Raw genomic sequence first — 23,444 nt, 5'->3', positions numbered from 1 at the left:
ATCAAATATTGAAATACAACTGATAACGTTAATGGGGTATTCACACAACTAAAATTTGTAAAAAAAAATGGTATTTATTCGCAACTTAGCTGACGATTTGTAGACTTCCTGGGACTAACAGCAGAGAGCTTATTTCAACGTACGAAAATTACTATCGACGCTGATTTTATCGATACAAACATATAAACTGATACTAACACATAATTGGCACATAATGGATAAACATGATTAGTTTTGTGATTATAAACGCACAATAATAACAATGTGTCACATGTTGTGAATACCCCTATTAAATTTTGAAGATATCACTTCGAGAAGAGCTATAAAACGCCATTACGGACAACATAAGATTTCAGTGATTAAGCACAACATTTAAAACAGTGGCTCCCGCAATTAAGTGAGTGTTATAAAAATGTTTTTGTGGCTCTTAACTACCGCTTGTGCGCTTGCAATATTTTACATAAAATGGACATACACATATTGGCAACGCAAGGGCTTCCCCTACCACGAACCGAAGATACCCTTTGGTGTGCTAGATGCAGTACGTAGGCGTGAAGCTTCCTTGGGCACTGCCATCTACGATGTTTATCGCAGTAGCAAGGATAAAGTGTTGGGCATTTATCTAATTACACGACCCGCTTTGCTGGTGCGCGATGCGCAATTAGCGAGGGATATACTGTCGAAGGACTTTGAAAGTTTTCACGATCGTGGCATACATGTAGATGATGAGGCAGATCCACAATCGAGGGGTGGCATTTTCTTTCTTAAAGGACTGGATTGGAGGAGTTTGCGTTTAAAGCTAACGCCATCATTTACGTCGGGAAAATTGAAGGGCATGTTTGACAAGATCGAGGATGTAGGTGATAAAATGGTGAACTTTTTGAATACACAGTTGGCAGACGAAGGCGTTATAGAGTTTGAAATGAAGCACGTAATGGGCACGTGAGTTATTCACATGGTGGTATATTCGGAATTAAATTTAAAAAAGTTTTAACGTTACTTTTCCAAAATATGTTTATAAGTTGAAGTGTGTTAAATAATTTTATATTTTTAGCTATGCTATTGATATCATTGCATCGGTGATTTTCGGACTGGAGGTGAACAGCTTTGTTGAGCCAAGTAATGAAATACTAAATGTGAGCAGAAAAGTCAACGAACCCACTTTGGGCAGTGTGGTGCGCGGCACATGTCAGTTTCTATATCCCAGGTAAGAAGTGAAAAAATGGGTGTGCTTACATTCTAAAAAAAAAACAAGAAAAAACGTGAACTTCGATTGCACCGAAACTATAACACCCTTCACAAAATACAAAGATTCCTTACAAGAACTTGATACCGATTTAATTTCGTGAATATACCTCGTCAAGTAAAAAAGTTTTCCATGCAAGCACTTTACTCCGATCGTTCAGTTAATATGACAGCTAAATGCTATAGTCATCTGATCTATACAATTTCTCCAAAAATTGCAATTGAAGATACCATGTCAAATGAAAGAGTTCTCCATACAAGCACTTGATTCCGATTGTTCAGTTGTATGGCTAAATCAACTCAGGTCATCATGCTGATCATTTATATAAAAATTTTATAGGGTCTACGACGTTTCCTTCTGGGCGTTACAAACTTCGTGGCAAACTTAATATACCCTGTTCAGGGTAAAAAAATTAGTACAAGCCCCAATCCATTATCAATAATTTGATAATGTCGAATAATTTATCACATTTATTATCAGTAACATTCTTGTAGATTCAAATCGGCAAAACCTCTTTTTTAATTTCTTTAAATAATATTAAGTAAGTTTAACATCGTGGAAACTATATTACGTGAATGATGTGAAAATGTAAGTGTCTTTCCGAATGATTGCTAAATGATATCGATTTTAATATCGAACGGCAAAATGTCTTTTTCGAGTGTGAACCTAGTTAAATAAAATTCATTTCATATGAAACTAAACTTTTTATTGCAACAAAATGTATAATATCCAGTTTCTTAACATATTTCTCTCCATAGTTTGGAAAAGCTCTTCATACGTTTGGGTTGGCGTGAAAAGGCACCCGAAATGATGAAGCAAATCGTTAAACGTTCCATAGAAATGCGTGAGGAGCAGAACATTTCGCGCAAGGATATGCTTCAACTGCTCATGCAACTGCGCAACAAAGGTCAAATTAACGCTGATGACAATGATTGGTCTGCAAAACCTACTGACATAGGTAAGTTTTGACATGGTGTACACGTCGCAAGTTTTTATAATTCTTTCATTTCACGCGCTTTCCATAGTTGTGCCGAAACCCATGTCCATTGAATTAATTGCCACCAATTTATTTCTTTTCTACGTGGCCGGTTATGAAACGACTGCCTCTATCGCTTCCTTTACAGCCTTTGAATTGGCGCAATCGCCGGTTGCACTGGCAAAAGCGGAGCACGATGTAAGGGAAGCACTCGCAAGGCACGATAACAAATTAACATATGTAGCGCTACAAGATATGAAATATCTGGATCTCTGCATAATGGGTAAAAATTAATTAAATTCTCACAATAAATGATTTAAAGAAAAATTTTTGCAGAAACTACACGCAAATACCCGGGTCTACCTATTCTCAATCGTCAATGCACGCACGACTACCCGCTACCAAATAGTGATTTGGTGATCAAGTATGGTACACCCATTATTATTTCGCTGCTGGGTATACATCGTGATGAAAAATATTTCCCAGATCCAATGCTTTGGGATCCAGAACGATTTTTGAATGGAAAATATGAGCCAGCCGCTTATATGCCATTCGGTGCAGGTCCCAGACATTGCATCGGTAAGACAGTTATGTAGTATTTAGCTTGAAATAATTAATTAATTTTTTTTAATATTTTTCAATTTTCAACAGCACAACGTTTGGGTCGAATAATCGTAAAAATCGCTTTAGCGAAGTTGCTGCTCAACTTTAACGTTGAATTGAATTCTGAGCGTAAAGAAATCGAAATCGCTAACTTTGGTGTGCCGATTATGGCCAAAGGTGGGATAAATGTACGGTTATCGAAGCGAAATCCGATACATTGCGCATAAATTGAAGATATTGGAAAATCAACAATACTAATACTAATAATTTGTTGCAAATGTCTACACAAATGTGCACACATACAAGCATTTACATATGTCATGATAAATAAAGCGTTACAGACAATTCAAAAACTGTCGGTAAACAATTGAGAAGCGAGTACGTCCAACTGTTCGGTGGGCATTATGTTTGTATTCGTCATAATCTATTTATAAGTATGTAGAATGTATATCGTTTTCAAATTGAATCCAAGCTGCTGGGCTTTTATTTTTTACAAAAACTTGATTCCAATCGTTCAGTTTGTATGGCAGCCATAGTTATCCGATCTAATCTTCAGATTACATCTTCTAAAACTCTAAGGTAGTGATAACGGTTCATAATTTGCCAAATCCCAAACAGCGGTCCAACTTCGTACCCCAAAAAACATCCCCATATCTTGATATTACCACCTGTTTGAAAATGTTTGTCGTGTATCGGGGATTCATGGCAGCATTCTTCAGCCGTCGAACGAAATCTTTTCCATCGCTACCTACCATATTTATTTTAGATTCATCAAATCAAAGGCTCTTACGCCAGAGCTACCATCATGGTGTTTTAAAAGATAAATTTTGTAGGAATCGATTACAGGCAAAACCCAACCGAAATTTATCGGACAAATAATATAGATCTATTCTATTTTATTGTCAGTAACTGTATATGCTACAATGATTCCATCTAAACAATTTCTTTGGAGTTTCGATTATTGCTTTAGATAATAACCTATGCCAAATTTCGTGAAGATGTCTCGTCAAATTAAAAAGTTTTCCATAGAAGCACTTGATACCGATCTTCAGTTTGTATGGCAGCTATATGCTATAGTGGTTCAATATCGGGCGGTTCCGAAAATGAACAGCATCTAGTGAGAAAAGAACGGGTGCGAAATTTCACAACGATATCTCAAAAGAAAGACGGGTCCGCATATATATACATATATTGTACCGACAGACGGTCAGACAGACGGACAAACAGACATGGCTAAATCGACTTAGCTCGTCACGCTGATCATTTAGATATATATTTTATAGGGTCTCCGACGTGACGTTTCCTTATGGGTGTTACACACTGTCCAGGGTATATAATAAATATAAATAGAAGTAGAAGGGAGATATTCTATTATTTTGATAACAGTTATACATCACATAAACTGTTGAATCATTTAGAAAATGGCGACTATAAACATAATAAATGCTCTAAAACAATAATTAAAAGTAACAAATATTATTGTATATTTTTAGAAAAGTTAAGAACTGATTGTGAAATACTCCAGCTGCAATCAGGACTGCAATATGTGAATGCCACTACTCAATACTCGTATACATACATATTTATATAAAGACTTTATACAAACTGTAAGTATTTTCTTATCACTACCTATAAAATTAATCAACAGAGTGTTATAATTTCAGTTCCTTCGACGCGTTCCACATTAACGGTTGCGGCAAATTTGTCTTGTGTCGAAATATGTTTTTATTACTTCTAATAGCCGTTTGTACGCTCTCGTTTTTTTACATTAAATGGATTTTCACATATTGGAAACGTAAAGGCTTTCCTTACCTTGAGCCGAAAATCCCATTCGCAGTATTAGATCCAGTCTTTAAGCGTGAAGCTGCATTTGGCACTGCCATTCTCGATGTTTATCGCAGCACTAAGGACAAAGTGTTGGGCATCTATCTAATCACACGACCAGTTTTATTAGTACGCGATGCACAATTGGCGAGAGATATATTGGCGAAACATTTCGATAATTTTCACGATCGTGGCATACATGTCGACGATGAAGATGATCCACAAGCCAGTGGTGGCTTGTTCTTTCTTAAGGGACAGGATTGGAAGAGTTTGCGAGTGAAAATGACACCGTTATTTACGTCGGGAAAATTAAAAGCCATGTTTGATACCGTCGAGGATGTGGGCGATAGAATGGTCAACTATGTGAATGCACAGTTACCCGACGTTGGTTCAAAAGAATTGGAATTACGGCATGTAACGAGCACGTGAGTTAATAAATCTTAATTTTGAGTATGTTTTTCTACATACAAGTACTCTTGTTGCGTTTTCATTAATTGTACAGTATGAACTTGACCTTATACTAGCATAGTACGAAAAGGTGCAGTGTTGAATTTTTAATTTGATATACTCATTTTCCAGCTTTGCTATAGACATCATTGCTTCGGTGCTTCTGGGTTTAGAAGTGAACAGCTTTACAGAACCAAATAACCCCATAAGGAATATAAGTCGTAAACTAAACGAGCCAACGCTCGGCAGTGTGGTACGCGGTACATGTCAACTGCTATTTCCCAGGTGAGTTTTTTTTCTCAGTTAATCAATTTATTTAAATATCATAATATTTATTTTAAACAAGAATTAATTCATAATAAAATATTCTAACTGTATATCAGTTAAGTAATAAATTAACTAACTAAGACGATTGTATTTACTTTTGCGAACTTAGAAACAAGTAGCGGAGATAAGGTTTTGTTTATTATTGATTTCATTTCTGAGACGATTACACAATAAGATACAAGACAGTGGGCGTGGCACCGACCACTTTTAGGTGAAACCCCATATCTTGGGATCTGCTAAACCGATTTCAACCAAATTCGATACATAACATTCTTCTCATATTTCTATGTTATAGGCGAAATCGGATTACAACCACGCCTGTTTCCCATATAACACCGTTTTAAATTACATCTGATTCTTTCACTTTCCACTATGCAAATCAAGCAACAATAATTGTATCGGGGTAAAACTTTGCGTGAATAATGCGTTTAAAGTATGCCACCTTGTGACCAAAATTTGTTTAAATCGAACCAAAACTGTTCAAGCTCCTAGGTACTGAATATGTGGACCCCAGTGCCTATAGTTGACTTCTTACCGAAAATATCGGTCAATGTGTAAGATATATAATTGAAATTCATATAATAAAATAAATAAATGAAACTCTCGATAATAGTATGCTTTTGTGTCAAAAATGGGTTGAATCGGATCAATACTTCCTATAGCCCTCATATACCTAATATAAAGCTTTTTGAACTTCCGGGTGACTTTATACCACATATATAGGCCAATATGTGAGTTAGCTCAATGAAAATGAGAGAGCTTGTTTTACTCATAACAAAGCTAAAATGGCACAAAATCGGGTGAAAATTTTACCTAGCCCCATGTAACTAATATCAGGATTTTTCGAACACTTTACTTAAGCGAAAAAGTGGGAGCATTTTATCAGTCTGTAGCATGTTAGTAGTAATTGATAAAATCGGGTTAATACTACCCTCTACTTCCATATACTACTTATAATTCTTTTCGTTATTCTAACCAGTTGTATGCCAAATATGTCGGTCATTTAGTATTAATATTTTTTTTCTCAAACGAGACTATAAAATGTTCGGTTACATCCGAACTTAGCCCTTCTTTACTTGTTTTAAATTAGTTAAAAAAATTTTAATTGTTGTTATTTTTTATTACAGTGATTTTTTACTATAACCCATACATTTTTTTATATCACTAACTATAGTTTGGAAAAGCTCTTCATACGTTTGGGTTGGCGTGAAAAGGCACCCGAAATGATGAAGCAAATCGTTAAACGTACCATAGAAATGCGTGAGGAGCAGAACATTTCGCGCAAGGATATGCTTCAACTGCTCATGCAACTGCGCAACAAAGGTCAAGTCAACGACAATGATAATGATTGGTCTGCTAAAGCGACTGACAAAGGTACATAAATACATATATTTTCTGAAGCTAGCCAAACTGTATTTGCACCGTCCACATTTACAGATGCAATGAAGCACATGTCAATTGAGACCATTGCCTCCAATCTGTTGCTCTTCTATGTGGCTGGCTATGAAACGACAGCGTCCACCATTTCGTTCACCGCCTTTGAATTAGCGCAATATCCTGAAGCACTGGAAAGAGCACAGCGTGATGTAAGAGAAGCGATTGAAAGGCATGACAATAAGTTTACTTACGAAGCGGTACAGGATATGAAATATCTGGAACTCTGCATAATGGGTAATTCAATTTCCTTAATGACTGTATATAAGCATTTAAAGTGAATTTATTGTAGAAACCACGCGTAAATACCCCGGTCTGCCGATTCTCAACCGCCAGTGCACGCAGGACTATCAAGTACCAGATAGTAATTTGGTAATTAAAAGTGGTACACCGATTATTATTTCATTATTGGGTTTGCATCGTGATGAAAAATATTTCCCGGACCCTATGCGTTGGGATCCAGATCGGATTTTAAATAAAAATTACGAACCTGCCGCTTTTATGCCATTCGGAGAAGGACCCAGACATTGCATCGGTAATTTAATTGCTTTTTGATATGTTTATGAAATTTTTATTTATTTAATAACCTAATATTTGCTTGCTTTAAACAGCACAACGTATGGGTAGGGTTAATGCAAAAGTCGCCTTGGCGAAGTTATTGCTCAACTTTAATATCGAATTAAATCCTGTGCGGAGGGAAATCAAAATTGCTAACTTTGGTGTGCCGATTATGGCCGAAGGTGGCATAAATGTACGATTATCCAAGCGAAATAACGAGACACAAAGCGCATAGATTTAATATATTATACTTGAGATTTTCTATGGTTTAAAATAATATATCAATAAAATTGGTATTATAATATGTTAAATGAAATAGTAAATATGGTAATTCAATGTGCGCCATAATACAATAGTAATCATGTGATTGAAGTGCAACAGCATCGAAATTCAGCCCTAAATATGCGGAGGAGAAGGTAGGTAGGAGCATGTCTCATAAGATCAGATTTTGTAGAGGGTAGTTGGGTATTTTATTTATTTTGATTGCTTTCATTCGTTTGAATATGGCAACACTTATTATCTGTCAACATGGAACCCATTTGTTATTGTGGATATAACGAAAATTGTGTAAAAATAAAATGCTTATTTCAAGCAAATATTAAAATCATTAATATAAAATAAATATGTTGAAACAATGTAGTGAAGTGTTAGTGTAGATTAAGTGCATAATATAAAAGATAAATAAACTATAAATCGAAAAATTGTTAGATCAAATTTGTGAAATTTTCAACTTAATATGCAAATATCTTGAAAACTATAAGTTTCCGGCGGCTATAATTATATATATTCTTTATCTGAAGAATATCTATTCAACCATACCCCTTTTAACCCTGAAATCGATGGTATACTAAAGCCGACCCAAAATCTTATAGACTCGAATATACGAAATACATATATAATAATTCTGTAAATAGACAAGTGTTCGATATATGTACATATGTATACTTAGATTGTAAATCGATAGGAAAATCTTTATCCGCACATACCCTTTTTAACCCAGAATAATCCCAGCCGGATTTTGTTCAAATCATAAATGGCATAAAATTATCTGAGTCACAAAAAACACAAAACCCATTTTGGCTAAATTTGAATGTACTATATCACTTCAATTCATTTCTCATTTGTTGTTGTAGCGGCAAATCATCTCTTATCAAAACATCATCATTTAACATCACGTCATTTTTGTTGGTAGACCTTTATATGTATGTAAATATTTTATAAGGTCTTCGACGTCTCCTTCTGGGTGTTACAAACATCAAGGCAAACTTAATATACCATACAAAAAAATGGAAAATTATGAGAATGTTAGTAAAATGATGTGAACGTTTTCAGAAGGGATAAAATTTTCAGTTTACGAACTGTTACTGACACATGTGGCTGTAACTTAAAAAATCGATAAACATAAGTGGATTAATCGACAAAACACAGCTGTTTTTGTATAAGTTTAGAATCACAAACAAATATCAATTATTTGTCAATCTCATATGCATACATGCAATATATGCATACATATGTGTTAACTAAAAACCTTTAATTTTATATTTATATAAAACTGTTTCCTATACCTTATGCCCATTTAAGCAATAAGACCGCCGGCGTATCGCTAACGTGTATGCAGCAGAGACTCATACACATTTTGTTAAATAAATTATGGTCTGCTTATATTATATATGGCACATTTAGCAGACATCTGGATCAATAAATATAAGTATAAGAAAAAATATATATATATGTTTCACCTACCTTATCACAAAGATTGTTCAATTTATTGCAACGATTTTCCTCGCTATTGCAAACGTACTCAATACAAATCACTTTTTATCGCTGCGACGACAATTTCGTTGACTTTACCGGCGCTCTTACGTGTGTTAAAGCGAGATGACTGCTGGTACTTGTATTTGTTTGTTTTTATTTTCATAAGCTATACAAAAGAACCGTCAAAATAATTCTTATGCAAAATGTAGACATTTAATAATGATCTTTCTAGTTCATCCATAAGTGGACACGTTTTTATGTTAAATATTTAATTATATTTCTCATTTAAACGAAAAGTATTCGCACCAAGTCAAATATGTACTTAGAACCGTGCGAGATATTCAACTGCAATTAGCAGCTAACAGCGACGTCAACACCGACAGCGACGCGACGACGAATACACAGACGGCCTTTGACGATGAAGACTATGACGATGAAGAAGGGGTACCAAGTGAGTGCACTTTTTCACAACACCTTTATGGTCTCAATAATATAAACTGCACTTGCACTGTGTCAAAATACTGAATTTCTATTGATTTTTTTAGATTTTGAAAGTATTTTACGCGCATAAATACGCAAAATTTCACCAGAATGTTGCTATTTTCGCGGACGCAACGAAACGAAACGACGTCGATAGGAAAGTTCGCCCAGAGCTGCCAAATTTCTACACGCATGTAAAACCAACACGCCAACCAAATATGACAACAATTATATAGCAATCGATAAGAAGTATTTATCGATCTGATTGGGAGGAAATAAACAAATGTCTTGTCACATAACCAAAATAACAGTTAAAAGTAGGTTTTTCATTATTGTCGTCCAAAGATGTTGATGGGTACCTTTTTAACGTTAGAAATTGTTACGTTAGTGATATTAAAAATCTATTTCGTTATTTGTGGTTTGGTGATGTTGTACTACGAAGTGGAAAAATTCTAAAATATTGGATATGAGTGGAAATTAATATTGTTTAAAAATTGGGACTACTGCTAGTTTTTATTATGCTAACCATATTTGGTATTAATATTTTAAATATAAATATAAACTATTGTAAAGTCTCAAAGACATAAATCAACCCTGTAATATGGTGAAGTAGAAGATGAGTAAAAGAAAATGTAAAAACTGATGTGTAGGTAAAAGAAAATTTTCATAGACACGGTCAAAGAGATCTATTGTAGAAAAAGGAAAATTTTTAAAGGTATAACGATACAAAATAAATGTACAGACGGATTAGCTAACACTATTTTACTGTACATAGATAAAAAATAAAAGTGCGAGTAAGTATTTAGGATTGTTTGAAGACTTCGATCCGAACCCTTCGGTCGCTCGCAGAACTTCGTTGCATTCGGTTACCATCACTTGTCTCGTCACTTGAGGGGGGTGGTGAATTTAAATTTAGTAATATTAAACAATAATTGAAAGTTAATTAATCAACACACGATAGCAGCAGGTGTACAGCTAAGATGGATGGCAATAAAGATGAATCGCATCGGTGCATTGATATAGCGGTGCAAGCCTTTGCCGAGGGTAAAATGGAAAAGGCTGAAAAGTTCTTGCTGAAAGCGGAAAAACTATTCCCAACTGAACGTGCTAAAGGTGAGAAAACATAAAACCAAATTACAGCAATAAAACAATTTCCTAATAACATTTACGTTTTCAACTGCCCTAGAACTCTTGTCAAAAGTTAAGACCGGCGCAACGACTGGAGGAAACAAAACTAGCAACAGTGGCAATGCAAGTGGCTCGCCACATCGTAACGGTGCGTCTAATGGTAATGGTCCACGTAAACGCAAGAACTCTGACTCACGTCATGTGGAGCCTGAATATACGAAAGAGCAATTAGAGGCCGTGCGCAAAGTTAAAGGGTGAGTATTGATTTTATAAAGAATTTAGTGAATTTTAGCTAATAATTGTAGATTTCTTGCAGTTGTCGCAATTATTATGAAATACTTAGTATTACCAAAGAAGCAACGGATTCTGAAATTAAAAAGTCATATAAGAAGCTGGCCTTATTACTCCATCCTGACAAAAATAAGGCACCCGGTGCTGCTGATGCCTTTAAAGCAGTTGGAAATGCTGCAGCTATTCTCACAGATGCTGAGAAACGTAAACAATATGATTTGTATGGCATTAATGAGACACACACTAGTGGTCACGGTGTACGCAGAGACAACTACGAATATGCTTATGCGCGTGGTTTCCAGGCTGAGGTTAGCCCGGAAGATCTATTTAATATGTTCTTCGGTGGAGGATTCGCCCAGCAGAATGTTTATATGCGTCAACAACGTCGCAGGCAACAGCATCGCGATGACGGCGAAGTAAGTGTGAATTTTGATTCCGAACATTATACTTTATTTATCTTTTTATGCACTGCTAACAGAATCAATCAAACTCTTCGGCGCTTATCAACTTTTTGCCTATATTGTTAATAATCGCCTTATCGATGGTATCCTCATTTTTCATATCGGACCCTATTTATAGTTTGTCGCCATCATAGTAAGTATACAGAGATATACATAAATATATGTATATACATATTTATTGTGTACAAAATAAAATAAAAAATTTTTTTCGCAGCAAATACGCTGTGAAACGTGAGACAAACCGTCTGAAAGTACCCTACTATGTGAAGAACAACTTTCATGCTGAATATCAAGGATCTGTTGGGCGTTTGGAAGAGTCAGTGGAAGAAGACTATATAGATCACCTAAAGTATTCTTGTAGTCGGGAACGCAACTACCGTAAGTGATTGCACCTTAATCCGCGAATTATGTCAAAATTTGTTTGCGTCTTTTCAGGTGATTCTATGTTAGCCAAGGCTCGCTCCTTTGGCGATCGTGAACTCTTCCGCAAAGCGCAAAATATTAATATGCCTTCTTGTGACAACTTACAAAATTATTTAAATACGTAGTTTATTCAAACTGCTTAAACTGTGGTTTGTCTTTGTTATTGTTTTAATTTCGTTATTTAAAAAATTTTACCCAAAATTACAAAACAGCACGTAAGCTCATAAAAAATTAATAATAATAATCTACGAAGATAACGATAAAATATTCACAAAGAAATATGTAATTTACACTATAAACGACCTTTAAGCCTATATTGCGGTATTTTTGGTTTTCATATCCATATGTAGCTGTTAAAACATGCATACATATAAATATATAGTATAATTAAAGTATAAACTCGCTACTTTATATAAAGTGGCAAATGAAATTGATTTAAAAATAAATGCGGAAGTAAAGAAAGTTTGATATTATTTCATATAAATCCACCATAATTTTGCGAGGGCTAAATTTGCGTATTCTCGGCTGTCACTGTAATTTAAAGATGGGATTTTGCAACACTAAAGTAAAATTGTCCTTCAGACTATAATTCTAGTATGACATTTCTTTTATTTTTACAAAATATTAATAGTACACACAACTGTTCTCATATGTGATTTATCAGTTGAAAGAACATTAGTTAGCGATTATTGCCTCTAACGCCGCAACTACATCTCCGCTTTGTTCACGCAGTACTTTCTCTGCCTGTGTGCGTGATATTAACATTTCATTCATCTAAAAGAAAAATAAATATGACCAAAATCACATGTTCCTACAAGCCGACTCACAATCAGTTCAATGTCCTCTTTTTTCACATGCACCTTCAGCAGCTCCATCTCTTTGGCCACCTTACGTTCATCTTCTTTGCTGCGTTTGTTGCCGATTTGCTCTACTGCCTATTATGTCAATTGTTAATATAATTTAAATATTTGTTAGTAAAGTAATATTAATGTCCACTCACACTGGATATGTGCGCTGCCGAAATTTCCTTCTCCTCCGCATAATCTGTAACGCGTTCTAAATCGGCAGCACCACCGTCATGACGAGTTTGTTTCTTTTGCTTTTTGTCCTGCACCTCCTCCTCGGTGCCATTAATTTCAGTTTCAGACATTATCGATGTAAATTTTATTAATCAAATTTTTTTAATGTAAAATGTGCAAAATTGTTAAAGGAATCACAGCAGAAAAGGAAGGTGGAAATGTCAAATCGGTGTTTAGTGAGCATAACAAAAATTGTATACTGCCGATGATAATCTATCGATATTTTTGATTATAAAGGTATAAGTATTAATTCAACAACTTTCTAAATATTTGAATTCATTAATTGGTGGAACACTTTAAATTAATTATATACCAAAGAATGTAAAATATAAAATATAATTTACATTTTCTGGTAACATCTTTTTAATAAATGGCAGCATTGAGAAGAAAGATTTTGCTAGATGGAGACTTTTTCAATTTCTTTTTAAGCGCCATTCTTTGTCTCACCGCTTCATTCGCTTCGGAAAAGTTTTTGTGAATTCAAGTGTGCTACTGCTGTATTTTTTTATATCATAAAGAAATTGAAATATACTTCAATTGCAATAAATTTGTGCAAAAAGTAATAATTAAAGGGTTTGTATTACTCGCTTAAGTAAATTCAATTTTCTTTTCTTTGTATAATACGGGGAAACGCATTGAAAAACGTTGCAAATTCTTCCGCTGAATTTTTTCCACAAACTATCGTTCAAGATGGCGGAATTGTAAAAAAAACTGCCATGGTGACAAATAACTAAAATTTGCAATACAAAAAAAAAAAGTATACGTTTTAATGAAATGTTACTTATTATTTGTTTTTAACAAAATAACATAGTTTTAATTTTTTTAATATTTGTACAAACATATTGGATTATTACAAGTAAATATTGGAGTGTTGGCGTGGTGTTGCGTGATGTATGGTGGTAGTGTACCACCGGCACGTAATATCGATTGCTTTTACAAATACTCGTAAATCATTACCACCTATTTTCTGGGAATAAAACAAAATAAAAGATTTAAATTAGAATACATCATATTATTTCATTTTAGTTAAATTCACTTAAATAAAAATGGCAACTGACGCACAAACCAACAACGAAGATTACTCTCAAGAGTACGGAGATGATGACAACAGTCAAGAGTATGATAATGATCAACAAGAAGGTGATGAATATGATGATCAAGATGAAAATGAAGACGACAATGAGCAGAGCCAAGATCAGGGCAGTGTTGGTGGTGGTGGCGGTAATACCAGTAACTCTTCAGGACCAAAATACATACGTTTAAGAGGACTACCATGGTCGGCAACACATAAAGAAATTTTAAATTTTCTAAAGAATGTCAATGTTGCTAATGACTCGAAGGGTATACATCTTATCACCAGCCGTTGGGATGGCAAAAATACGGGCGAAGCCTATGTTGAGGTACAAAGTCAAGATGATGTTGAAGAGGCGCGAAAATTAAACAAAGGCTTAATGGGACATCGTTACATTGAAGGTAAGATAATAAAACAAAAGCTGTAGTTTCTCCACTGAAGCCTTATTTACTATTTACAGTATTCACCGCTAACCCAAAGGAAGCCAAAGAAGCGATGCGTAAAACCGGCAGTCATGGCATGTCTTATGTTGTTAAACTACGCGGTCTGCCATATGCGGTCACTGAACAACAAGTCGAAGAATTCTTTAGCGGTAAGTACTAAGTTATTGGTTATTTTTCCTTATCGTGTTTAGTATTGAATGTTTCCATAGTTGGATAATATTTTGGAAATACATTATATTCTTATTATTTGTTATAAATATAGTATGCACAATTTTCAAAACAATGGTTTGGGATGTTTAAAACATCATCTTCAAAAGACATAAATCCTTGTACGTAAATGTAAGAGAAAGCTCTTGCCACTTACTTACTTCTTTACGTAAAGACATGTATTTATATTTTATATTTATCCACATAGTTTTGTTTAATTATAGCAAATTAAATTCGTCAAAATACATTAACAATTTGAACATATACTTGTACTAGTTAGAGCACTTATTTTTGTTTAGGCAGAAGTGGATTTCAAAATTCGTTGATCTCCATTTCAAACAAAAAAATACCATCAAACTTGGAGCCTCTACTACCATTTCAAATAGCAATAAAAACTGCGTTACAACATTTGCCGCAATAATGATGATTTTTTTTTATAAAGCTTCTCATAGAAAAAAAAAATACAACAAATTTATGCATTGAATTGAAAGAATTCTTAATATTTGGTTGTTATCGTCATGGGCAGGGTTGGAAATCAAACCGGATCGGGAGGGGATACTTTTTGTTATGGACAAAAGGGGTCGTGCGACTGGGGAAGCTTTTGTTCAGTTCGAAAGCCAGGATGACACTGAACAAGCCTTGGGACGTAATCGGGATAAGATTGGGCACAGGTGGGTTGTCACTCTAATTTTCATTGTCTCAAATAATAAACCACATACTTCTCTATTAAATAATACAATAAATATGTACAATTACCATTTGCCTTTTTTTTAGGATATTTTTGCTCTGCAAATATTTTGAAATGAAAATGGGTGAAACTTTCAAATACAACACGAATAAATTGTGTTTTTATACCTTATGATTTCGAAAGTTCAAGGAACATGACGTTTCGAAGTTGATATTTTCAAGTTAATTTTTCTATTTTTAAGTTAAATTATTTTTTTTGTTTTATTAATTTCTGTTAGTTTCTCTTTATTTATTTCTATTAATATATTTTTAATATTTCCTCAGTTACTGATCCTTGTACTGAACGTTTATAAGACAAAGTCTGCTTTTGTAGCCTTTTAAAAACCATTACTAATTATTTTACCTCAAAATTATATTTTCATATAATTCATTTAGCAAAAGAATATGCTTTAAGTACTTAACGAATTTATTTTCACTGCAATTTTCTATTCTTTTGTTAATTCAACTCTAACGGGGCTGTTCCAATAAACGTACTCGTCACTCATTTCACCTCGATTATCGATTAAACAAATGAATCGAGCAATCAAATTAACCAAAAAAAAAAAAATAATAATAATAAATCATTTTTAAAAACAATATTTTTTAATTTAATTCCGATGCATCTTTTATTTAGAATTCAAATTGCTTGGGCTACGGTTGTGGGTGGGGTCTTGGTTGGGTCCATATCCACATAAACACGCACAAACGAATGAAAACAAGACGCGCCTCAGTAATTTAATATAGTATATAGTATTCATATAAACTTAATACAGCTGCTGCTGATAACTCAACATAAAGAGTTGTAATATCAGTTGACAACCTTTCATATTTGAACATTTTTAGGTGTTTCAAAACCGTTAAAATATGTACAAGTTTACATCAATTGCAACACAGTCAAGCAAAATATTGAAGAATATATACTTATAATAACAAAACAACAGTAAAACGGAGCGCCACTACAAATAACTGTATTTCTATTTACATTTTCAATGTTTCCTCAACTTTTCTCCTTCCCCGCAGGTATATTGAAATCTTCCGTAGCTCACTGGCTGAACTGAAACGCGCTGCCAAAGGTAATGGCCGCACTGGTCCATATGACTTGAAGGATCGTGGCGGTAATCGCGGCAATGATTACGGCGGCGGACGCAACATGCGTGGCGGCAATGGTAAGTATGCATGCCTTAAATTGTAACAACCTTAAACTTACTAAGTGCGTACTTTTATGTTTATTTTTTTGGCGCCCCACAGATTGGGGTAACAATGGCGCTCCATTCGGTGTTGGCGCCAACAATACACTTGGCTTTAATAATTTGCCGAACTTTACAAACTCGGGCAATTTTGGCAATAACTTTGGATCGAATGGCAATGGAGGTGGCAGTGGCGGTGGAATTGGTGGTTTTGGTAATGGCAATAATGGCGGCGCTTTCGGTGGTTTTGGCAATAACGGTAATTTTGGCGCAGGCAACGGCAACAATGGTAACTTCGGCAACGGGAACGGCAACGGCAACGGTGGCTTTGGCGGCAATAATCGTTTCAACAACAGTGGCGGCAATTTCGGCAACGATTTCGGTGACTTTGGCAACTTTGGCAATAACCGAAATTTCAGTAATGGCGGCAATTTCGGTAATGATTTTCCAGTCGGCAACAACCGCAATGGTGGCATGGGCGTTGGACCAAACAATGGCGGTGGCGGTGGCGGCGGCGTCGGTAGCTTTGGCAATTTCGGCAACTTTGGTAATTTCGGTGGCAACGGCGGTGTTGGCGTTGCCGGTGGTGCCGGTAATGGCAATATGGGCGGTGGATTTAACGGTGGTAACGCTATGATCGGTGGTGGAGGCAATTTCGGTCCAATCGGCGGTGGTCGCAATGACAGCGAGTACTTCACCATACATATGCGCGGTTTGCCGTATCAGTCGTTTGATAATGATATATTTAAGGTGGGTGTGACACCAACGTTAAGTCGTCTCAAATATAATATAAAATTTAATTATTTTTGCAGTTCTTCGACCCAATACGCCCAGCCAATGTACGTGTTAATTTTAATAAAAGTGGCTTGCACAGTGGCACCGCCGATGTCTTCTTCGAGACGTACGAAGATGCTCAACTAGCTATGAAGCGCCACCGCGATCAAATGGGTTCACGTTACATTGAGCTCTTCTTTGATGGCAAAACCAAAACTGGCAATACAAAATCTGGTGGCGGTGGCGGTGGCAATTTTCAACGCCGCATCTAAAGAAAGCAATCCGTATGTGCATTGCGAATGGGGAGTGGTACTGAGGTATCTTTACGTTATCGCGGAATGTAAATGTGCGTTTTTCTTTTTAAATCAAGTCAACGTACCCAGTTTCATGGGGAGGGGAAAGAAAGTTACACAATAAATTTTCGAAACAAATCCTTAATTTTTCAACGCTCATTTTCGTAGTCATCGCAATGGCACTACAAGTGGTCGTGTAACCGTTAACACAGTTACTACTACATTAACGTTTAATTTGTAATTTGTTTATGCTGTAAGTCAATTCAAAAACATGGAAATTACCTAACCATATATTACAATAATAAAAAATACATATAAGTTTTATTTTATACTCTGTGAAAGAAGCAAACTTAATGTTCATATATTGAAACTTAACTTACATACTATGTATACACATAACTGTAAAATTAACATGCACATCACACAACGGGAAGGATGATGCGCATCTTTTACTCTATTTTTATTGAATTATTTTTAATTCGTTTAAATTATATGCTTTGTCGGGTTATGTAGTTGAAAATTCGGCTATTACCGTTTTATTTTCAAGCCTATACTTAATTTGCTAAAACTGGCGTCCTAAAACTGTGTATTTTTAACGTAATGAATTTAAATTCCATTTACTTAAGCGCTGTGTTAGAAAAATATCGTTTATTTTTCCTTAATATACCATAAACGTGACAACATTAATTAAGTTATCAACTAAAGTATTGCTGAATTTTAACGTGTCACTAGAAATAATGCGCAGATTTCGCAAGAATATGTTAAAAATGCTGCATAACACGGTTGATTAAATGCAACAATTGAGAGAAACCATGTAAACTGAAGATTTGTGCGCATGCGCATAACTCATTTTCTGAATAAAAAACATTTTTTTACCTCTTTAGGAGGCAAAGTAACTTATGTATGTATGATTTTTTTTTTTTTTTTGTAACGGATATCCGTTTGCCATTTGAAATAATTATTCGAATGAAACTTCATTCCTGCTGTCGCCATGACAAGAGTTGGTCTGTTAGCATCAATTACGATTGCGTGGAATTGCCTAACGTGTGCACTCGGCCATAAAAAAATGTTGGCTCGCCTTAAGTATGTGTGTGTGTTTAGATAGAATCATAAAGAGCCACATACATTTAGGCGCAAATGATGTGCATAAGCATAAGCTGTTGGCCGTTTAAATTGCAGATTTTTGCTGTAGTGATTGCAATTTTGTGATTGTAGTGATTTCGAATTTGATAGATTACGTTGTGGTTGTTGTTGTTGTATAGACACAAAGTCATTTGGAGAAATGCTGCCGAGTTGACAGTGCTTGATCGCATACGCAGACCGTGTTAATAATGTTACATCAATCATTGAGGCTGCCGAACGGTACCCTCGAGGAAAAGGTCTTCATCTAACCGTGACGGAGCCGGATATGGCTTAAAAAAAGATCACTTAAGAGAAGGAAAAGTCTCGGCATTGCAGTTGGGTACTTTTTCTGTTTTAAATCTGTTTAGCGCCGAGTAAACGGTTGTTGCTTTGAAAGTGACATTAACAGACAATATTTGTTGGTAAACAAATTTAGATATCTTTATATGATCGAGTCCGTGCGCTTATCATGCTTGTACCTAATCTGCATAGTAATTAGCTTAGATAACAGCAAATTAAAAAAAAATGTATATATCTAAACTCATTTTGGCTAGGCATTTACGGTAGTTATAATTTAACAAGTTTTTATCAAAGCTGCCAAACTGATTACCGTTGTATATACAAGTATGTATATATAATATTAGAGTTTCATAGTTTTAGTCTGACTTCAAGCACAGTGAGTACCGCGGAAGCTAAATTGCAGAGAAACCTAAGTTGAATGACATCTCTGGGACTATTATGTTAATATGACTGCGTTGAGCTGCTATAAGGTTTTGTGTTACCAATTCTTGTTACCATGGGTAGGTGTTGGAAGACTCTAGTCTTGTTTTTATAACCGACATAATGGTTCTTCAAAATTGTCTCTGCTCCGGCAAAGTAAATATCAGCCAATAATAATCTCCTGAAAAAGTTTCTGAGAGTATCGAAGTGTACCAATTCCAACAGAGCCACGTTGGTTATAGACATCAAAGTGAGAAGGTGCATTTGAAAGTGTTGTAGTAGTCTACATGATCGAGAAATTTAAAATTAACAGCAGTAAAAATGTCGTTTGTTCGTTGATTGAATTGCCAAGTAGGCGTCGATAAGTGTTATTCAGTGTCTACTTTTATGCTAGATCCTTGGGACATAAATACTAGGTATAAAGGAACGCAAACCGATAACCAAAAAGTTTTTGCTTGGCGCGGTATTTGGACTCGTAACGTCATTGCTCGGCATGTTTTGGAGAATCACAAAAATAAGGTCTTTAAATTGAATAACATGGTTGTATGATGATTAACTTGAGGTTATGGTTATCTTTAGTGCAGTTGACGACAATCAGCTAATAAACACGGCGTTGTTACCTCGACGAAGTTTTTTTAAAACTTAACCCTTTGCCTATAAAAATGCTGCTGTGTAAGGCAGCACAACTTAAATTACTCTGACTGAATCGTGCTATAGAGCTACTAATATTTAGATTACTCGAAAAACTGTGTGTAATCGAGGAAATCTTTAGATATAACGACATATTTACGGTAATTTAAAAACCATTGGCGCCGCTTAACATTTTAAGAGTTATTCAGATCATTTATCGAATACTTTGTGCTCACCCTATTTGGACACGAGTACAGGTTGGTTGAAAAGTGTATGCTCTCACCAAGAAATGTAGCATTACTAGCTGGAAATTTTTTTTTCCTCAGGTTGATACATCTGTCGTGAGCACACATGCAAAGTTACAAGTCATTTGGTTTGCAGTTGACGTGTCAGAGTAAAATTTAATATCGCGCAGTGATTAGATTATTTGTTTGGAAAGATTTAAAAGCAAAGGAAATTTATGAACAATTTATAGAAGTGTTTAAGGAGTCCTCAGCTTCAAAACGCAACCACACCAGAAATCATTGAGCAAGTTCATAATATTGTTAGTGAACATAAACAGAAGAAAACCGATTTCTTGCATCGTTTTATAACTATGGATGAGACTTGGATCTACCACCATGATCCTAAATTGAAACAAGAACATTTACAGTGGACTGAGACAGGTTGTTCAGCTCCAAAGATGGTAAAGTCACAACGATCAGCAAAGAAGGTTATGACATCAGTTTTTTGGGATGCAATAGAAATTTTATTGATTGATTATCTGCAAAACAGCTAAAACAATAAACCCTGAAATTTTGCAGCCTTCTGATTCAGCTGGATGAAAAACTTTGTGAGAAAAGAGCTGGTTAGCAGCACAAAAAATATTTTTCATTTAACGAGTTAAAGTACGAATTGCTTGAGCATTCACCGTATTCATCAGATTTGGCTCGCAGCGACTACTACAACTTCAGAAACCTGACACAATTCCTTCGTGGAAAGGGTTTTTCGGCGAATGAAGAAGCTATTACCGCCGTAGACGGGTATTTTGCAGAGCTTCCGGAAAGTCATTATTGGCGTGACATAAAATTATTAGAGGATCAGTGGTATAAGTGCATTGAAGTTAAGGGAATATTATTAAATAAAAAAATATATTTCGTAACAAAAACAGTATTTTTTCATTTCGAGCGCAGAAACTTTTCAACCAACCTGTACATACAAACACTTTTTCCTACGTCATTTTAAAGCGTATAAAAGAGCACATAAAAAACCATTAATGGAAAAATTATAGAAAGTTAATTGCCCGCGATATCAGGCGGCGTAATCAAATCAGCGCTATGCAAATATAGAAATTTTTGACTGGCATTTAAGATTTAATACCATTATTATGGCACTTGTATTGATGCTAAGCAAGAGTTATTTAAAAACTTCACGTGCGAAATTACATGTTGAATATATCTCTACAAATTAATCGAAATGCTAGACACTTGGAGCGCATCCATTGAAGTGTGCGAAAAAATCGCTGGTTATGTTTATCTTTAAGCTCTACTTTGTTTTTTCGCACTGCCTCGCCCTTGAAGTCTGCCTTATCGGACTTAACTCGCATTTGATCCACTCAGGAGCGACTATCGATTTTTTTTATATTATCGATATTATTATTTTATACATTAAGGGTGGAGCGAAAAATTCTTTTTTTGCTTAGCCTTAGGATAAAATTTGTAGATTTAAAAAAAAATTTTTTGGAAAAAAAGTTTTCTAACATCTAGAGGCGACCCATTTACTTTTAAAGTAAGTTTTAGACAAGTCAGCCTAACCTTACCTTTCTCCTTCTAAGCAAACATGAATAATTTGGAAACAATGCAAAGATTTCAACCAAATTTCGTACATATACATCTGTGAAACGAGTTTTCGGCTCGAATAAAATCCCACCTTACTAATTTTTTTTATGCCAAGCGGCACGTCAAACACGTTAGTGCAGTCAATCAGGTGAGCTGTGGCGTTCGGTTAATCGTTCAGTAGGTAGGGTCGGTCATGTGAGCGCCGTGATTGCAGCCGTGAGCGACGCGTGTCTCTTTGCATTTCAATTAAATATTTGCACTTGCAGTTACACACTTGCATACATATCTTGCTGACATATTAACTATGTTATTACATACATACATATATGTACTTATGTATGGCAGCAACAGCGTGAATATGCGAATTTCTGTGAATTTTGTGCAAAAGCCTACAGACATGTTCTCCACTTGACGTAACACATATTGTTGTTGTTTCATTTATTTAGTATTTTTTATTTAACAAGTTATTTAACACAAATTACTGCCACAAAAATTTATTGCTCTCTAGTGTTCAATGCCATTTAGAGGCTGCCAATGCGTACGTGCGCTTCGTGTCGTGAAGGGCATAAAGTAAAGATTCATTGTAATTTTCAACCAAATAAGACAGCGCAAGTTTTGTGGTGTTTTTGGGATTTCCAAACATGTTTAAATCGTTGTTGTATTAATTTGATTGGAATTTTCATGGAAATCGCTGCAATTTGTAACATTTAAAATTCTTACTAAAACATTGATTACGTACAAGTAATTTACGTAGAAAATTTAAATTGCATTTCTGAGCAATGTCACTATGATCTCAGCTGTTGCATTTTTCAATATACAAATATACATATGTATGTAGGCGTAAAAAGCTTATATTTTTATGATGAGGGAACAGCTTACAAAATGATCAAAAGCGTAATTATTGGTGGATGTTATATCGATTTATAATTAATACAAAACTTATGAACAATCTTACTGATCACGCCCTTGCACACAGCAGTGCTCCTTGCTCCAATTTCTTGAAGAAGTATTTCATTGTTAAGTGATTTGGCGTAGTTAAATGAATTTTATCCACAATAAGGACATTTTCTTTCAATTACACGATTTTCATTATGAAACTCAATTACTGAATTAATTGAAAGAGAATATTTTTTTAAATATTTCTAAAATGTTATACTTGTAGTATGGATTGTATGCTATAATGTCCGTCAGGAAGGGCTAGATAGTTCATATCCCTTAACTGTTATATTTTTAGAATTCCTTAGAGAAAGAACTCTGTTGTATGTGACAGAAATATGTATTTTCGTAGTAGTATTTTACGGTTTGGAACTTCTAAGGGTACCAAATAGTTTCACCGGTCAACTATTACACTTTGATCTATTGTCGTTAGAAAAAAATACAATAGGTCATAACTTAGGGTAGCTTAGTAGAAGGCGTAAGAC

The 23,444-nt window shown here is 35.0% G+C and overlaps 5 protein-coding genes and 1 long non-coding RNA gene across 14 annotated transcripts in view; 4 read left to right on the top strand and 2 right to left on the bottom strand.

Moving 5' to 3' along the window:
- Window positions 1-9,886, bottom strand: part of rdx (BTB/POZ and MATH domain-containing protein rdx) — a 166,987-nt gene extending 157,101 nt beyond the window's left edge. The window contains exon 1 of the mRNA XM_014247910.3: window positions 9,159-9,886. The gene's annotated coding sequence lies outside the window, so the exon portion shown is untranslated. The remainder of the gene's footprint in view (window positions 1-9,158) is intronic.
- LOC106627662 (uncharacterized) lies at window positions 342-7,738 on the top strand. Its single transcript, XM_070113134.1, is given in 12 exon segments — window positions 342-942; window positions 1,055-1,207; window positions 2,005-2,204; window positions 2,272-2,505; window positions 2,559-2,801; window positions 2,874-3,046; window positions 4,319-4,322; window positions 4,474-5,074; window positions 5,229-5,381; window positions 6,598-7,094; window positions 7,150-7,392; window positions 7,469-7,738. Coding segments are annotated over 12 exon segments (3,213 nt in total). The 5' UTR covers window positions 342-412; the 3' UTR covers window positions 7,651-7,738.
- Window positions 9,887-10,234: 348 nt separating the features above from the next.
- Window positions 10,235-12,415, top strand: LOC106627707 (dnaJ homolog subfamily B member 12). Of its 3 annotated transcripts, none has more exons than XM_070110426.1 (7): window positions 10,235-10,365; window positions 10,426-10,763; window positions 10,837-11,032; window positions 11,095-11,485; window positions 11,548-11,663; window positions 11,745-11,908; window positions 11,966-12,415. In XM_070110426.1, the coding sequence occupies exons 2-7, from the start codon at window positions 10,631-10,633 to the stop codon at window positions 12,076-12,078; spliced, it is 1,113 nt and encodes a 370-aa protein (XP_069966527.1). In that variant the 5' UTR covers window positions 10,235-10,365; window positions 10,426-10,630; the 3' UTR covers window positions 12,079-12,415. The 3 variants fall into 3 exon arrangements, with proteins under 3 accessions (XP_069966527.1, XP_014103392.2, XP_036233864.2); XM_014247917.3 differs by having other exon boundaries at window positions 10,285-10,444; window positions 10,615-10,763; XM_036377971.2 differs by having other exon boundaries at window positions 10,347-10,365; window positions 10,615-10,763.
- Window positions 12,416-12,542: 127 nt separating this feature from the next.
- On the bottom strand, window positions 12,543-13,162 carry LOC106627708 (huntingtin-interacting protein K). Its single transcript, XM_014247918.3, has 3 exons — window positions 12,954-13,162; window positions 12,781-12,888; window positions 12,543-12,727 (listed from the first exon to the last, which is right to left on the bottom strand). Exons 1-3 carry the CDS (start codon window positions 13,101-13,103, stop codon window positions 12,629-12,631), a joined length of 357 nt encoding a protein of 118 aa, XP_014103393.1. The 5' UTR covers window positions 13,104-13,162; the 3' UTR covers window positions 12,543-12,628.
- A 285-nt stretch (window positions 13,163-13,447) lies between these two features.
- glo (glorund) lies at window positions 13,448-18,630 on the top strand. Of its 7 annotated transcripts, XM_070110424.1 has the most exons (9): window positions 13,448-13,605; window positions 14,059-14,505; window positions 14,565-14,696; window positions 15,281-15,425; window positions 16,501-16,646; window positions 16,729-16,881; window positions 16,942-17,049; window positions 17,119-17,417; window positions 17,480-18,630. In XM_070110424.1, the coding sequence occupies exons 2-9, from the start codon at window positions 14,079-14,081 to the stop codon at window positions 17,711-17,713; spliced, it is 1,644 nt and encodes a 547-aa protein (XP_069966525.1). In that variant the 5' UTR covers window positions 13,448-13,605; window positions 14,059-14,078; the 3' UTR covers window positions 17,714-18,630. The 7 variants fall into 7 exon arrangements, with proteins under 7 accessions (XP_069966525.1, XP_069966517.1, XP_069966526.1 ...); XM_070110416.1 differs by having other exon boundaries at window positions 16,729-17,049; XM_070110425.1 differs by having other exon boundaries at window positions 13,449-13,605; window positions 16,852-16,881; window positions 16,942-17,417.
- Window positions 18,631-19,453: 823 nt separating this feature from the next.
- LOC138857560 (uncharacterized) lies at window positions 19,454-22,520 on the top strand. Its single transcript, XR_011396680.1, has 2 exons — window positions 19,454-20,463; window positions 20,533-22,520. It is a non-coding gene; the product is annotated as an uncharacterized lncRNA (long non-coding RNA).
- The last annotated feature ends 924 nt before the right edge of the window (window positions 22,521-23,444 follow it).

Source organism: Bactrocera oleae, chromosome 2 (assembly GCF_042242935.1).
Source record: "Bactrocera oleae isolate idBacOlea1 chromosome 2, idBacOlea1, whole genome shotgun sequence".
NCBI classification, from domain to species: Eukaryota; Metazoa; Arthropoda; class Insecta; order Diptera; family Tephritidae; genus Bactrocera; species Bactrocera oleae.
This window is presented reverse-complemented; position numbering and strand designations above follow the sequence as displayed.

Bases quoted from the DNA above. Each gene is read 5' to 3' on its own strand.
- LOC106627708 (XM_014247918.3), bottom strand. From the start codon at position 13,103: ATGTCTGAAACTGAAATTAATGGCACCGAGGAGGAGGTGCAGGACAAA. The intron at 12,889-12,953 runs GTGAGTGGACAT...TTGACATAATAG, and splicing joins CGGCAGCGCACATATCCAGT to GCAGTAGAGCAAATCGGCAA. The intron at 12,728-12,780 runs GTGAGTCGGCTT...TTTTTCTTTTAG, and splicing joins AAGAGGACATTGAACTGATT to ATGAATGAAATGTTAATATC.
- LOC106627707 (XM_070110426.1), top strand. From the start codon at position 10,631: ATGGATGGCAATAAAGATGAATCGCATCGGTGCATTGATATAGCGGTG. The intron at 11,664-11,744 runs GTAAGTATACAG...TTTTTTTCGCAG, and splicing joins TATAGTTTGTCGCCATCATA to CAAATACGCTGTGAAACGTG. The intron at 11,909-11,965 runs GTAAGTGATTGC...GCGTCTTTTCAG, and splicing joins TAGTCGGGAACGCAACTACC to GTGATTCTATGTTAGCCAAG.
- glo (XM_070110412.1), top strand. From the start codon at position 14,079: ATGGCAACTGACGCACAAACCAACAACGAAGATTACTCTCAAGAGTAC. The intron at 15,426-16,500 runs GTGGGTTGTCAC...CCTTCCCCGCAG, and splicing joins CGGGATAAGATTGGGCACAG to GTATATTGAAATCTTCCGTA. The intron at 17,418-17,479 runs GTGGGTGTGACA...TTATTTTTGCAG, and splicing joins TTGATAATGATATATTTAAG to TTCTTCGACCCAATACGCCC.